The 14,573-nt window shown below is 33.8% G+C and overlaps 1 protein-coding gene across 2 annotated transcripts in view; it reads right to left on the bottom strand.

Moving 5' to 3' along the window:
• EML5 (EMAP like 5) overlaps positions 1–14,573 on the bottom strand; it is a 155,994-nt gene that overhangs the window by 125,288 nt on the left and 16,133 nt on the right. For both annotated transcript variants that reach the window (XM_063088986.1, XM_063088985.1), the window contains exon 2: positions 3,615–3,774. In XM_063088986.1, coding sequence (XP_062945056.1) covers positions 3,615–3,774 — 160 coding nt within the window. The remainder of the gene's footprint in view (positions 1–3,614; positions 3,775–14,573) is intronic.

The raw sequence follows: 14,573 nt of genomic DNA on the forward strand, positions 1-14,573 counted from the left end.
GAAAGTTTTCCAGCAAAAGTAATGCTTAACCCACATCTTGGAAGACAGAATAAGAGATGGCCAGTTAGAAAAGTATCAAAAGTGCATTTCAGACTAAAGGACCCGAAGATTAGGAAAACCATGGTGCTTTTAAGAAAGTGCCAGCAATTCAACATGGCTGAGGGGAGGAATGTCAACCAGGAAGTAGTAGGTGACAAGGCTGGAGAGGTAGGCCAGAAGCCAGGAAGATGAATAGGCTTTGTTTTTTGATAGAGTTAGAATAAAGGGAGAATTCAGTTTCAAATGAATAATATGGAATATCTACAGAACATTCTTAGGAAGGGGGTATTTGGAATTGAGGAGAAAAGCCAGAGCCACTGTCAACTGATATGGAAGTTAAAGTAATGAATCTAAATAATCACCCAGAGAGAATAAGTAAAACTGTGAAAAGAAAAGAAGGCTACAGACTCCTAAAGAACACTGACATTTACGAAGCAGACAGAAAGAAAGGCTCCTTTAAATTTAACTAAGAAGTAACAATCAGAGAGGGAGAAGGAAAACCAAATAAAGAAGCCTCTATTCAGCTTCCCAAATTCCTATTCCCAAACACAATTTTATTTGTGTCCATTAATTGACTTGGAAGTATCTATAAAAAGTTCTAGCACACCAAATGCTCAAATAAGAAAAATGTCCTAACACACACTAGAAGCATCCCATGAGTCCCTGAAATTTTGAAACATATTCAAATAAAGAACAATTAAACTTAAAAGATTCTAGCATGAGTGTTCCTGATATAAGAACGAATTGTTACAATGTTACAAAGCGAAATCACAAATTATACAGAAAATGCAGGGCTCAATATAAAAACTGGTCAAATCATACATAAAGCCCTTAGAAGTTAGGATGTGGCAGGGCAATAGAAGAGAATAAAATTCAAGAATAATACAACAGACACTTGAGATACGTCTAGATATCAAGAGATTACTAAAATGCCATTAGAAAAACCAGTGAACCCCCCCGTAATATTTTTACAAAAATGATCCTCTTTATAATGTGCCAAAAGTCAAAGGTAAACTGATACTTTATTTTGTCCAGCACATAACTGACAAAATTAGATTAAAATAAAATCTACTTTATTCTCAGTTATTCTATAATTTAGCAGAATTACAACTATAACTTAAATTTTGTTAAACATGAGAAATATGTTTTTATAAATTACAGTTATATTTTCAAGATAAAGTACCAGTTAAATTTCCCATCCTCCTACCCCCTGTCGCATTAACTATGGAATTTTAGTCCCTGTTTGATGTGGATTTATATAAATAGACTTTTCAGGTCCTAATTATCTTCAATAAGGCAGACTGCCAGTACTAGCGTGGATATTCAATTCATTTCCAAGAAAGCCTCTGGGAAAAGAACATAAAGCATTACCACCAACTGGGAAACTCATTCATTGGATAAATCTTAAAATGATTACTTATAGTTTCAAATCTAGTAGAAAATGCAAAAATTATACAATATTTCCTGCTTGGTATCCATAAATAGTTTATAGATATAAGCAAATAGATATGTTCTCTTAAATATGTTTTTTAAGTTAAAGCATTTTTTCATTAACATAATTTCAGAGATACTCTTCTTAACTTAATCTTTATTTGGTAGCAGTTCCTTACATTTTAATTTACTGTACTTAAAATGGATATATTCCTTTTGAAATATAAAAAACCACCTCCTAAGTTACATGTTTGGGAGGCAGTAGGGCACTGCTATTAAAAACATGAGCTTTGGAGTATGACTGACCTGGGTTCCCGCTCTGGCTCCATTTACTAGCTGTGTAATCTGGGGCAAGTTATTTAACCTCTCTAAGTCTCAGTTTCTTTATCTGTAAAATAGAGATAATAACAGTATCTATTTCATAGAGGAGTTGTGAGGATTAAATGAGAAAATTCAGGCTCAGCATAATGCCTGGCACTTAGTATGTGCTCGATATCTTTTAGCTTTTATGTTTTTAAAAGCTTAAAATTTTAAGTAACACATTCTCATAAAGATTTGTGATGATAAAATACATGTACACAAGACTTTTCTTATACATTGCTCAAAATAAGCAAAATTAGAGGTTTTCAAGTAGTCAAAAAGCTATGGGTGTGATTTCTCCTTAGATATACTCATATAATAAATTCCTCAATGCAATATATTACATTTAAAAAGGGCAATTTCAAAGTTAAAAAGAAAATATCTCTATTTAAAGTATACAGATACTCACAGTTAAAACATCTTGAGTCTCAAAACACCTTAAATGATAAATGATTTTAAAAAACAACTTTGTAGGTTTGTTTCATAAAATTTTATGCTCTCGTGTAACAGGTAAAGAATATTCTCTTTCCTTTAAAAAAGAAAATGAAATTCTGATATGAGGACATTAAGGGACTTGAAAGATAATAGCAAAAATGGGACATGAATTAGGTTTTTGTAATTGCCAATCACTGCTATGCAGTGATACTAAACCTAGAAGCACATTTTTCCCCAAAGAAGAGGTTCCAGTTAAGTCTTTATAGATTCCTTACCAGAAAGTCATCTCTTATCAGAAAGTCATACTAATCTATGCTACTCAAAGAAGCTATACCTCAGAGTAGTATGAATGGCTATCATTTTCAAGGGAATAAAACACACTGTAATGTTTCTGTAAAATCTAGGTCTACAAATAATTTTATAAATTGAAAAGCAGATAACTAAAATTTTTCTGAAAGTTAAAATGATTTTAAAGTCCAATTTTAACATAAAACTTTTAAAAGATTATAAATTAAGCACACCTACAAAATCTTATTTATTTTTAGAATATGTTTTAGGTATAACAACTTCCATAAAAGCACCATGAAAAAGCTCTAGGCTTGTTTAACTTTTTAAAAATCATTGACTTGAAATAGATAATAATTTGGAAACTGACTAGTCAGTGGAGTGATAATTGTATCCTTTGTTTTGAACGTTAATTTCGTATAAAAATAACTCATAGGAACTGTCTTATTATTTTCAATAAAAATTCATTTTAATAGATAACTTTTAAAGTAACTGAAAATTAAAATACATACAGCTCTACTTAGAAAAACTTAATTTTCCTAAAACATCTTCCATCTGTCTTATTAAAATACCCTATCTGGAAAAGTTAGAAGTCACGCACCACATAATGACATGCTGTCAATGACAAACTGACGGAGGCTACACCATATAGCTTAGGTGTGTGGTAGGCTATACCATCTAGATTTGCGTAAGTTCACTCTGTGATGTTCACACAATGACAAAATTGCCTAACAACGAATTTTAGAACATCTCCCTGTCATTAATTGATGCATGACTATACATAATTTTCTATAACAGCCAGGTAATATTCTTCTGAATCAGAATCTCTTTGGATTTCAAGGTAGTAATTAATTCAATTGAGAAAGTTCTTGTTATGATGAAATAAAATTCCTTATTCTTATTTTTCTTATTATATATTTCTACCTACCCACCTCCACCCTTGGATAAACAAATACTTTTTTATCACTTGCTTCCCAATTTAATATTTATAGATTTATAACCACTTCTTATAGTACAAATTTAAAAAAAATAATTTAGGAAAAAGGGAAAAAATTATCACATACCTGTCCATCTAAGTCAAATGCCAAGCAAGCTATACCATGTGTATGAACATCCTTTAGAACTGATATGGTCTGCACAGTATATGAATCCCAAACACAGATATAAGGGTCTTTCCCAACTTGTCCTGTTGCTACCAGTACTCGTTCAGGATGCAATGCAAGGCTGCAAAATAAAGAAACAAATAAATAATAAGACTTAAAAATTTCTTAGAGAGCTTTTAAATTATGTGGTATATATAACATTTATATACTCCAATGGGAACATTAGACTTTAATTATTTATCCATTTAAAATACTTTGAATTTAAAATAACTTTTCTAAAAATCCATGCTAAGAGTTACCACTTCAATAGTATTAAACAGTTAATGATAATTATACCTTTCATAATCCTTATAACATGATACAGTATTTGTAAACTTCTCAAAAAAAGAACTCTCACAAGGGATCGACTGAACAACAGCAGCAAATTAGTAGCAACCCTACCACATGCCATTTTCTCACTTGGTACTCACCTGTTTTTAAGCCCTCTGTTCCATTTTACTATTCCTTTTATTAGGTAAAGTTAGACCAAACCTTAATGTCCACAAGTAGCATTCAGTAGCACTCCTACTATATAACACTGATACTTATATTACAAATTCCACTTTAAGAAACAAAAAGATCACCCATAAACACAGAAAGTAATCTTTGAGTCTTTAAAAACAAAACAAAGACCTAATAGTTGGTAATGGTCTATGTACATCAGCAGAAGGCAGGGAACAAATATAAATTTCTACTTGATAAATTTTTCTATAAGTAGATTTAGACTATCAGATTTGTCTTTGAGATGGGGAGAAATCACTTCTAGCATCAGGGTGAAGGTTGAAATGAAAAGGGAAAAGTTAAGAATGTATTAAAACCGATTGTAGGGGGTAAAAGAAAAGGAAGGACCTAAGATGGACTCTTGGGTTTCTGGCTTGGGCATCTGCACGGTTTGGGGTGGTATTCATCATGTCAGGGAATACTAAATGAGTAACCAGTGGAAGAGAAGATGAGTGGAAATGCAAAGGTGGTTTGACATATGAAAATCAACAAATACATGTAACGTTAACAGAATAAAAGACAAAAGCCTCCCGTGTATGTTCATCTCAGTAGACACACAAAAATCATTTGACAAAATCCATCCGCTTTCATGATAAAAATAAACAACAAACTAGGAATTGAGGGGAACTTCCTTAACCTGATAAAGGGCATCTACAAAACTCTACAGTTAGCAACACACTTAATGGTGAAAGCCTGAATGCTACCCAATTACAGAAATAAGACAAGGATGTCTGTTATTGCCACTTCATTCAACATGATAGCCAGGACAGGCCAGAAAAAGGAACAATATAGAGAAGTAAAACTATCTTTATTTGCAGATGATATAATCTTATATATAGAAAATCCTAAGGAATCCACAAACAGAGAAACAAACAAACAAACAAAAAGGTAGGGGGGGGCAGCTAATAAAGGAGTTCAGGAAGACTGCAGGATATAAGACCAATATAAAAAATCAGTTGCATTTCTACAAACTAGCAAAGAGAAATCCAAAAGTTAAATCTAGAAAACAATCCCACTTTCAGTAGTATCAGAAAGCAGTATCATAGGGCCGAACCCGTGGCTCACTCGGGAGAGTGCGGCGCTGGGAGTGCTGAGACCGAGGTTTGGATCCTACATAGGGATGGCCGGTGCGCTCACTGGCTGAACGCGGGTAAAAAAAAAAAAGAAAGCAGTACCATAAAACACTTAGTAATAAACTTAACAAAGTATAAGACTTGTACACTGAAAACTACAAAACCCCACTGAAAGACATTTTGAAAGCTCTAAATAAATGGAAAGATATCTCTTATTCTAGGCTTTGAAGAATGTAATATTGTTATAATGGCAACAATACTTCCTAAATTGATCTGAGTCAGCACAATCCCTTTCAAAATAGTAGGTTTCTTTCTTGAAGAAATTGACAAGCTGATTCTAAAATTCAGAAAGACCCAGAACAGCCAGAATAATCTTCAAAAAAGAACAAAGTTGGAAGACTCACACTTTCCAATTTCAAAACACATTAACTTACTACAAAACTGCAGTGATCTAGACAGCATGATCCTGGTATATGGACAAACAGATCAACGAACAGAATTGAGACTCCAGAAATAAACCCATACATTTATGATCAATTGATTTCAACAAAGATGGTATCAAGACCAATGGGGGAATAACGTTCTTTTCAATAGATCAGACACCTGAATATCCACATGTAAAAGAATGAATTTGGACCGATATATCAAATCATATTCAAAAGTCAACTCAAAATGCATCAAAGACCTAAATGTAAGAGCTAAAATGATAAAACTGCCAGAAGAAAACATAGGCATAAATCTTATTATCTTGAATAAAGCAATGGTTTCTCAGATGTAATATAAAAAACAGAAGTGACAAAAGAAAAAAAATATAAAATGGACTTAATCAAAATTAAAAACTTTTACGCTTCAAAGGACAACCACTGAGAACATGGTAACACAAGCCCCAGAATGGGAGAAGATATTTGCAGAGCATATATCTGATAAGGGACTTGTATCCAGAACATACAAAGAATTTTTACAGATCAACAATAAAACTGCAAATAACCCAATTTTTAAAATGAACAAATTATCTGAATTTCTCCACAGAAGATAAAGAAAAGTCATAGTTAAAGATGTTCAACATCAGTCATCAGCAGGAAAATACAAATCAAAATCACAATGACATACCACTTCTATGACAACAAAAGACAGAAAATATAAAGTATTTAGCAAGGATGTGGAAAATTATAATTATCTCAATAGTAAAGAAAGTTCAAAAATTACTGGCATTACATTCTGTACATATTTTTGAGTAAAAGGGTTTACTCAAAGTAAACAGTCTTTCAAATCAGACAGATCTAGGTTCAAAACTCTGGCTCTGCTCTTCATAGTCTTCTCAGCAAATTATTCATTTTAGTCTTGTTTTTTCATCTTTAAAAAAGACATATATTTAATATATGTAACGTGAGGGAAATTTCTCCAATCTTGGAAATTGGGGAGGAAAAACACAAAGGTCCTCATACTTTAAGTGTGAGATCTACAAACGATAGATCAGAAATATTCAAAGTCACAGTAAAGAATAGGGTTAGGTGCATGTTTAGATTTATAAGAAATTGCCAGTTTCCAAAGTAGTTGTTCCATGCTATACTCCCATTAACAATGTATGAAAATTTGTGTTCCTCTACGTTCTAACTAATATTTGGTATTGTCAGTCTTTTAAATTAGACTTTTCCTGATGACTAATGATATTAAGTAATGTTCCTTATAATCTATCTGTTCAAGTCTTCTAGCAATTTTAATTGGGTTGTCTTTAAATTTTTGAGTTTTGAAAGTATTTCATATATTCTCAGTACAAATCTCTTTGTCCAATATGTGAATTGTAAATATTTTCTCCCAGACAAGAAAGTATAGCTTTTCTTTTCATTCTCTTAACAGTTTCTTTCACAGAGCAAACATTAATTTTTATGAAGTCCAGTTCAAAAATTCTTTGTTTTACGGACCATGCTTTTGCTTAACCAAAGGTAATAAAGATTCTCTTATATTCCTTCTATAAGTTGTATAGTTTTATGTTTTATGCTTAAATCTATGATCTATTTTAAGTTTTTTTTTTGTATAAGGTGTCATGTAGGTTGAGGTTCATTTTTTTTCTTATAAATGTCCAATTGTGTCAGCACCATTTATTGAAGACTCTTTTCTCGATTGAATTGTCCGTGCACCATTGTCAAAAATCAATTGACTGTATCTGTGTTAATTTGTCACAAGTTATATGCTACATTTTCCCCCACTAATTTATGCATCTGTCCTTTCTCCAGTATCATACTGCCTTGATTACTGTAGCTTTATAATAAGCCTTAAAATTAGGTATAGTGAGTCCTCCAACTTTGTTCTTTTTCAAAATTGCTTTGGCTATTCCAATTACTTCATCTTTCCTATAAAGTTCAGAATCAGCCTGTATATCCTAAATATCCTGTTGGGATTGCATTAAAGCTATAAATGACTTTGAGGAGAATTGGCATCTTAACTATATTGAGACTTCCAATCCATGAACACATTATATCCATTCATTTTTTAGGTCTTGTTTTTTTCAGCTTCATTTTATAGTTTTTAGTATATAGACCCTGCGTAAACTTTGTAAAGTTTATACAAGATATTCTTTGAGCTATTGCAAATGGTATTATTTTAAAATTTCAGCTTCCAATTGTTCACTTCTAGTATTTAGAAATACAACTGATTTATGTATGTTGACTTTGTATCTCCTATGACCTTGCTATAGATTTGCTTAGTTTTAAGACTTGTGTTTCCTGTGTGTGTGGTTTTGGGTGGCTTTTTTTTTTTGGTAGATTATTTGGAATTTTCTATGTAGGCAACAATGTTATCTAGGAATAAAGACAATTTATTTCTTCCTCTCCTTATGAGCCTTTTATTTCTATTTCTTGCCTTATTGCACTGGCTTGAACTTCTAGTAGGATGTTTAATTAGGAATGGTTAAGAGAGGATATCCTTGACTTTTTCCTGATCTTACAAGGAAAACATTCAGTCTCTCACTATTAAGGATGAACTTAGCTGTAGGTTTTTAAAGGATACTTTTATAAGTTAGGTTAAGGGAGGGACCTTCTATTCCTAACTTGCTAAGCATTTAAAAAACATGAATAGATGTTGAATTTTGTCAAAAGCTTTTCCTGCATCTACTGAGATGATCATATGGTTCTTCTTCTGTCTATTAATATGTACATCAAATTACATTGGTTAATTTTCAAATATTGAACCAGACTTATAATCCTGGAGTGATCCCTACTTGGTCATGATATATTATCCTATTGATGGATTTTATTTGCTTATTAGCTTATTCTGTTGAGAATTTTTACATCCATTTTTTGTTTGTTTGTTTGTTTTTCTATAAAGATGACCGGTAAGGGGATCTTAACCCTTGACTTGGTGTTGTCAGCACCACACTTTCCCAAGTGAGCTAACCAGCCATCCCTATATAGGGATCCGAAGCCATGGCCTTGGTGTTATCAGCACCACACTCTCTCAAGTGAGCCACGGGCTGGCCCCTTTACATCTATGTTAATGAGGGACAGTGGTCTGTAGTTTCCCTTTTCTTCTAATGTCTTTGTCTGGATTTTGTGTTAAAGTAATGATGGCCTCATAAAAAGAGTTGGGAAGTAGTCCCTCCTCTTCTATTTTCAGTAACAGTTTGTGTTATATTGGTATTATTTCCTCTTTAAATATTTTGCAGAATCACCAGTGAAATAATCTGGACCTGGAACTACAGATCCAATTATTTTAATAGATACAGGACTCTTTATGTTATCTATTTTTTCTTGGTGAGTTTGACAGCTTATATCTTTCAAGGGAATAGTCCATTTTATCTACGTTGTCAAATGTATATGTACAGAGAGAGTTGTTTTTAGTATTCCCTTATTATCCTTTTAGTGCCTTTGAATAAACAGTGATCTGATGAATACTGGTAATTTCTGTCCTCTTTTTATTCTTGATCTATCTATAAATTTATCAATTTTATCAATTTTTTCAAAGAACCACCTTTTGGGTTGATTTTTTCTCTACCGTTTTGCTGTTTGCATTAATTTCTGTTCTTTTTCATTTCCTCCTTTTTGTTTCCTTTGGGTTTAATTTGCTGTTCTTTTTCTAGTTTCTTAAGCTGGAATCTTAGATTAGACCTAAAACCTTTCTTCTTTTCAAATATATACATTTAATGCTATAAGTTGCCCCAAAACACTACTTTAGCTGAATTTCACAAATTTTCATATGTTTTATTTTCATTTTCTTCCAGTTTAAGATATTTTCTAATTTCCCTTCTGTTTTCTTTGTGTTATTGATTTTTATTTTTATTTCATTATGGTCAGAAAACATACTCTATCTGATTTCAGTTCTTTTAAATTCATTGAAGTTTGTTTTATAGTATACAGACTATACTGGTAAATACTCCAATGGCACTTAAAGAGAATGTTGGCTCATGCTGTTTGCTATGCCATAAGTTATAAAGTCCTTTGTCTCTGACCCATGAATGTCATGCCTTTGCCAGCATCCAAGAATCAATAAAAGTCTAACTTACTAGTTTTTAAAGAGGGTAAAAACCTACCCCAGACTTTATTAGTTTTCTATGCTAATGTGATAAATTACCACAAATTTAGCATCTTAAAACAACACAAAATTATCTCACATTTCTGCAGAGTAAAAATCTGGTTACAGTGGCTCAACTGGGTTCTCTGCTTACAATCTCACAAGGCCAAAAATCAAGGTGTCAACACAGCTGCATCCCTTTCTGAAATCTCTGGGAATGAACTGAATTCCAACTTCATTCAAAATTTAAGCCAAATTTAGTTCCTTGTGGTTAAAGGATTGAGGTCGTGGTCCCCCAACTGGATATCAGCTGGGTGCCTCTCACCTCTTTAGGGCCACCTGCATTCCTCATTACACTGCCACCTCCATCTTCAAATCAGCAATGGCATGTTAAATCCTTCTCATGCTTTAAATCTTTCTGACTTCTGCTGTATGTCTTCTCAGTACAGTTGGAGAAAGTTCTCTGCTTTTAAGGGCTCACATGATCAGATTGGGCCCATCTGGATAATTCATGTTACTTTTGCTATCTTAAGGTCTATATCTTAATTATATCTGCAAAGTCACTTTTATCTTGTTTTAACATAACAAATTCACAGATATCAGAGATTAGAGTATGGATATCTTTGAAGCCAATCTGGCTATCATGTAGACTCAGATAAGTCCACTAGAGGATTTTGTACTTCTAGTTCTGTATTTCTCAGTTCTAACCAATCCATTTTTCTACAACTTTGATTTCTTTGCTCAAACCTTCAAACATTGTATTTGTTTCAAGAGTGTTTCCCTTTACTTCATGGCATACAGTTATAACAATTGCTTTAAATTCTTTGATAAATCCAACATCTAGGAAATCTTAGGGCTCACTACTGTTATCTTTTCTTTTATAAATTATTGAGATTTTCCTAATTCTTTGTATGCTAATTTTGGGTTATAACCTAGACATTTTGAGTATTATGTTTTAAACTCTGGGTCCTGCTAAAACCTACAGAATGCTGATATTTTTGTTTGTTTCAGCAGGCAAGCAATCCAATTAGATTCAGGGCACTTGTCCAAGCTTCTTTCTGCAGTTCAAATATTAGTTCAGTTTTTAAAGCCTTTGCAGTACTACCACTTGTACATACCACAGGGACAAATCTGAAACTTGGATGATTATAGTGCAGTTCTCAAAGCCTTTGATATGCTGTTTTTAGGCAGTTCCACACATGTGCAGCATAGGAGTGAGTTAAGGGCATCAAATATAGCCTTATTAGATCCGCTTCTTGAGCTCCACATACCCTGTACTTTTACTCACACCATCTTGATCCCTTGGTCAAATTGGTGCCTGCCACTGTAAGGTTTCTCTTTGCAGTCAGTAAGTATCTTAGGGGACTCTGATTCCATGTAAGTCCTGTTTCTTCTCAAACTTTTACCCAATCATTTTATCATCTACTGATGGACCTTTTCCAAAACATATACTACTACAGTATTTGCCTAATGTGATCCTCTTATTTCCCTTTTTTCTTCTACATTTATTAATTGGAATTCTACTATCATGAACTATCTTTTCTCCCCTATTTATTTAATACATATTTGTTTATATCTGCTTGAACTCATGGATATTTTATTTCAAAGGTCAACAAACTTTTTCTGTAAAGGCCCAGATAGTAAATATTTTGTACTTTGTAGGCAATACAGTTTCTGTCACAACTACTCAACTGACCTGTTGTAACACCAAATCAGCCATAGACAATATGTAAGCCATGCATTCCCTCTGGGAGCAATATTATCTCCAAAGGGGTGAAAATTGGTCTCCTATACATGGAGGGACCACAGGATACTTCAAAAAGTTCATGGAAAGATTCATATTATCTTTCAATTCTATTTTTCTATGAACTTTTTTGAAGAAAGGTCATACATGCAATACATGAATTAATATACAGTGTCTCTGTGGTATTAAAATTTTATAGTGGGTAAAAGTGCTCAGGAAAAAAATTTCTTTTTTTTTTTTTAATTTTATTTTGTCGATATACATTGTGGCTGATTATTGCTCCCCATCACCAAAACCTCCCTCCCTTCTCCTTCCCCCTCCCCCAACAATGTCCTTTCTGTTTGCTTCTCGTATCAACTTCAAATAATTGTGGTTTTTATATCTTCTTCCCCCCCCCCCGGTTTGTGTGTGTGTGTGTGTGTGTGTGTGTGTGTGAATTTATATATTAATTTTTAGCTCCCACCAATAAGTGAGAACATGTGGTATTTCTCTTTCTGTGCCTGACTTGTTTCACTTAATATAATTCTCTCAAGGTCCATCCATGTTGTTGCAAATGGCAGTATTTCATTCGTTTTTATAGCTGAGTAGTATTCCATTGTGTAGATGTACCACATTTTCCGTATCCACTCATCTGATGATGGACATTTGGGCTGGTTCCAACTCTTGGCTATTGTAAAGAGTGCTGCGATAAACATTGGGAAACAGGTATACCTTCGGCTTGATTTCCATTCCTCTGGGTATACTCCCAACAGTGGGATAGCTGGGTCGTATGGTAGGTCTATCTGCAATTGTTTGAGGAACCTCCATTCCATTTTCCATAGAGGCTGCACCATTTTGCAGTCCCACCAACAATGTATGAGAGTTCCCTTTTCTCCGCAACCTCGCCAGCATTTATCGTTCAGAGTCTTTTGGATTTTAGCCATCCTAACTGGGGTTAGATGGTATCTCAATGTGGTTTTGATTTGCATCTCCCGGATGCTGAGTGAGGCCGAGCATTTTTTCATATGTCTGTTGGCCATTTGGATATCTTCCTTAGAGAAATGCCTATTTAGCTCTTTTGCCCATTTTTTAATTGGGTTGCTTGTTTTCTTCTTGTAAAGTTGTTTGAGTTCCTTATATATTCTGGATATTAATCCTTTGTCAGATATATATTTTGCAAATATTTTCTCCCACTCTGTTGGTTGTCTTTTAACTCTTTTAATTGTTTCTTTTGCTGTGCAGAAGCTTTTTAGTTTGATATAATCCCATTTGTTTATTTTTCCTTTGGTTGCCCGTGCTTTTGGGGTCGTATTCATAAAGTCTGTGTCCAGTCCTATTTCCTGAAGTGCTTCTCCTATGTTTTCTTTAAGAAGTTTTATTGTTTCAGGGTGTATATTTAAATCCTTAATCCATTTTGAGTTGATTTTAGTATACGGCGAGAGGTATGGATCTAGTTTCACTCTCCTGCATATGGATATCCAGTTATCCCAGCACCATTTGCTGAAGAGGCAGTCCCTTCCCCAGTGAATAGGCCTGGTGCCTTTGTCAAAGATCAGCTGGCAGTAAGTGTGTGGGTTGATTTCTGGATTCTCTATTCTATTCCATTGGTCAGTGTGTCTGTTTTTATGCCAGTACCATACTGTTTTGGTTATTATAGCTTTGTTGTATAGCTTAAAGTCAGGTAGTGTTATGCCTCCAGCTTTATTTTTTTTGCTCAGCATTGCTTTGGCTATGCGTGGTCTTTTATTGTTCCATATAAATGTCTGAATAGTTTTTTCCATTTCTGAGAAAAATGTCTTTGGAATTTTGATGGGGATTGCATTGAATTTGTATATCACTTTGGGTAGTATGGACATTTTCACTATGTTGATTCTTTCAATCCAAGAGCATGGGATATCTTTCCATCTTCTTGTGTCCTCTCTAATTTCTCTCAGCAGTGGTTTGTAGTTCTCATTATAGAGATTTTTCACCTCCTTGGTTAACTCAATTCCTAAGTATTTTATTTTTTTGGTGGCTATTGTAAATGGGCAGACTTTCTTGATTTCTCGTTCTGCACGTTCACTATTGGAGAAAAGAAATGCTACTGATTTTTGTGTGTTGATTTTGTATCCTGCTACTGTGCTGAAATCATTTATCAATTCCAACGGTTTTTTTGTAGAGGTTTTAGGCTGTTCGATATATAGGATCATGTCATCTGCAAACAGGGACAGTTTGACTTCATCTTTTCCAATCTGGATGCCCTTTATTTCCTTCTCTTCTCTGATTGCTCTGGCTAGTACTTCCAACACTATGTTGAATAGGAGTGGTGAGAGTGGGCATCCTTGTCTAGTTCCTGTTCTTAAAGGAAAAGCTTTCAGCTTTTCCCCATTCAGGATGATATTGGCTGTAGGTTTGGCATATTTGGCTTTAATTATGTTGAGATACTTTCCCTCTATACCTAACTTATAGAGGGTCTTTGTCATGAATGAGTGCTGAACTTTATCAAATGCTTTTTCAGCATCTATAGAGATGATCATATGGTCCTTGTGTTTGAGTTTATTAATATGGTGTATCACATTTATTGATTTGCGTATGTTGAACCAACCTTGCATCCCTGGGATGAATCCCACTTGATCGTGATGAATAATTTTACGTATGTGTTGCTGTATTCTGTTTGCTAGTATTTTAGTGAGGATTTTTGCATCTATATTCATCAAGGATATCGGCCTGTAGTTTTCTTTTTTGGTTATATCTTTACCTGGTTTTGGTATCAGGATGATGTTTGCTTCATAGAATGAGTTTGGGAGATTTGCTTCCGTTTCAATCTTTTGGAATAGTTTGTAAAGAATCGGTGTCAATTCCTCTTTGAATGTTTGGTAAAATTCTGCTGTGAATCCATCTGGTCCTGGGCTTTTCTTTGTTGGGAGCCTTCTGATAACAGCTTCAATCTCCTTTACTGTTATTGGTCTGTTCAAACTTTCTACGTCTTCACGGTTCAGTTTTGGGAGCTTGTGTGTGTCCAGAAATTTATCCATTTCCTCCAGATTTTCAAATTTGTTGGCGTATAGTTGTTTATAGTAGTCTCGAATGATTCCTTGT

This window comes from Cynocephalus volans, chromosome 3, assembly GCF_027409185.1.
Source record: "Cynocephalus volans isolate mCynVol1 chromosome 3, mCynVol1.pri, whole genome shotgun sequence".
In the NCBI taxonomy this organism is placed as follows: Eukaryota; Metazoa; Chordata; class Mammalia; order Dermoptera; family Cynocephalidae; genus Cynocephalus; species Cynocephalus volans.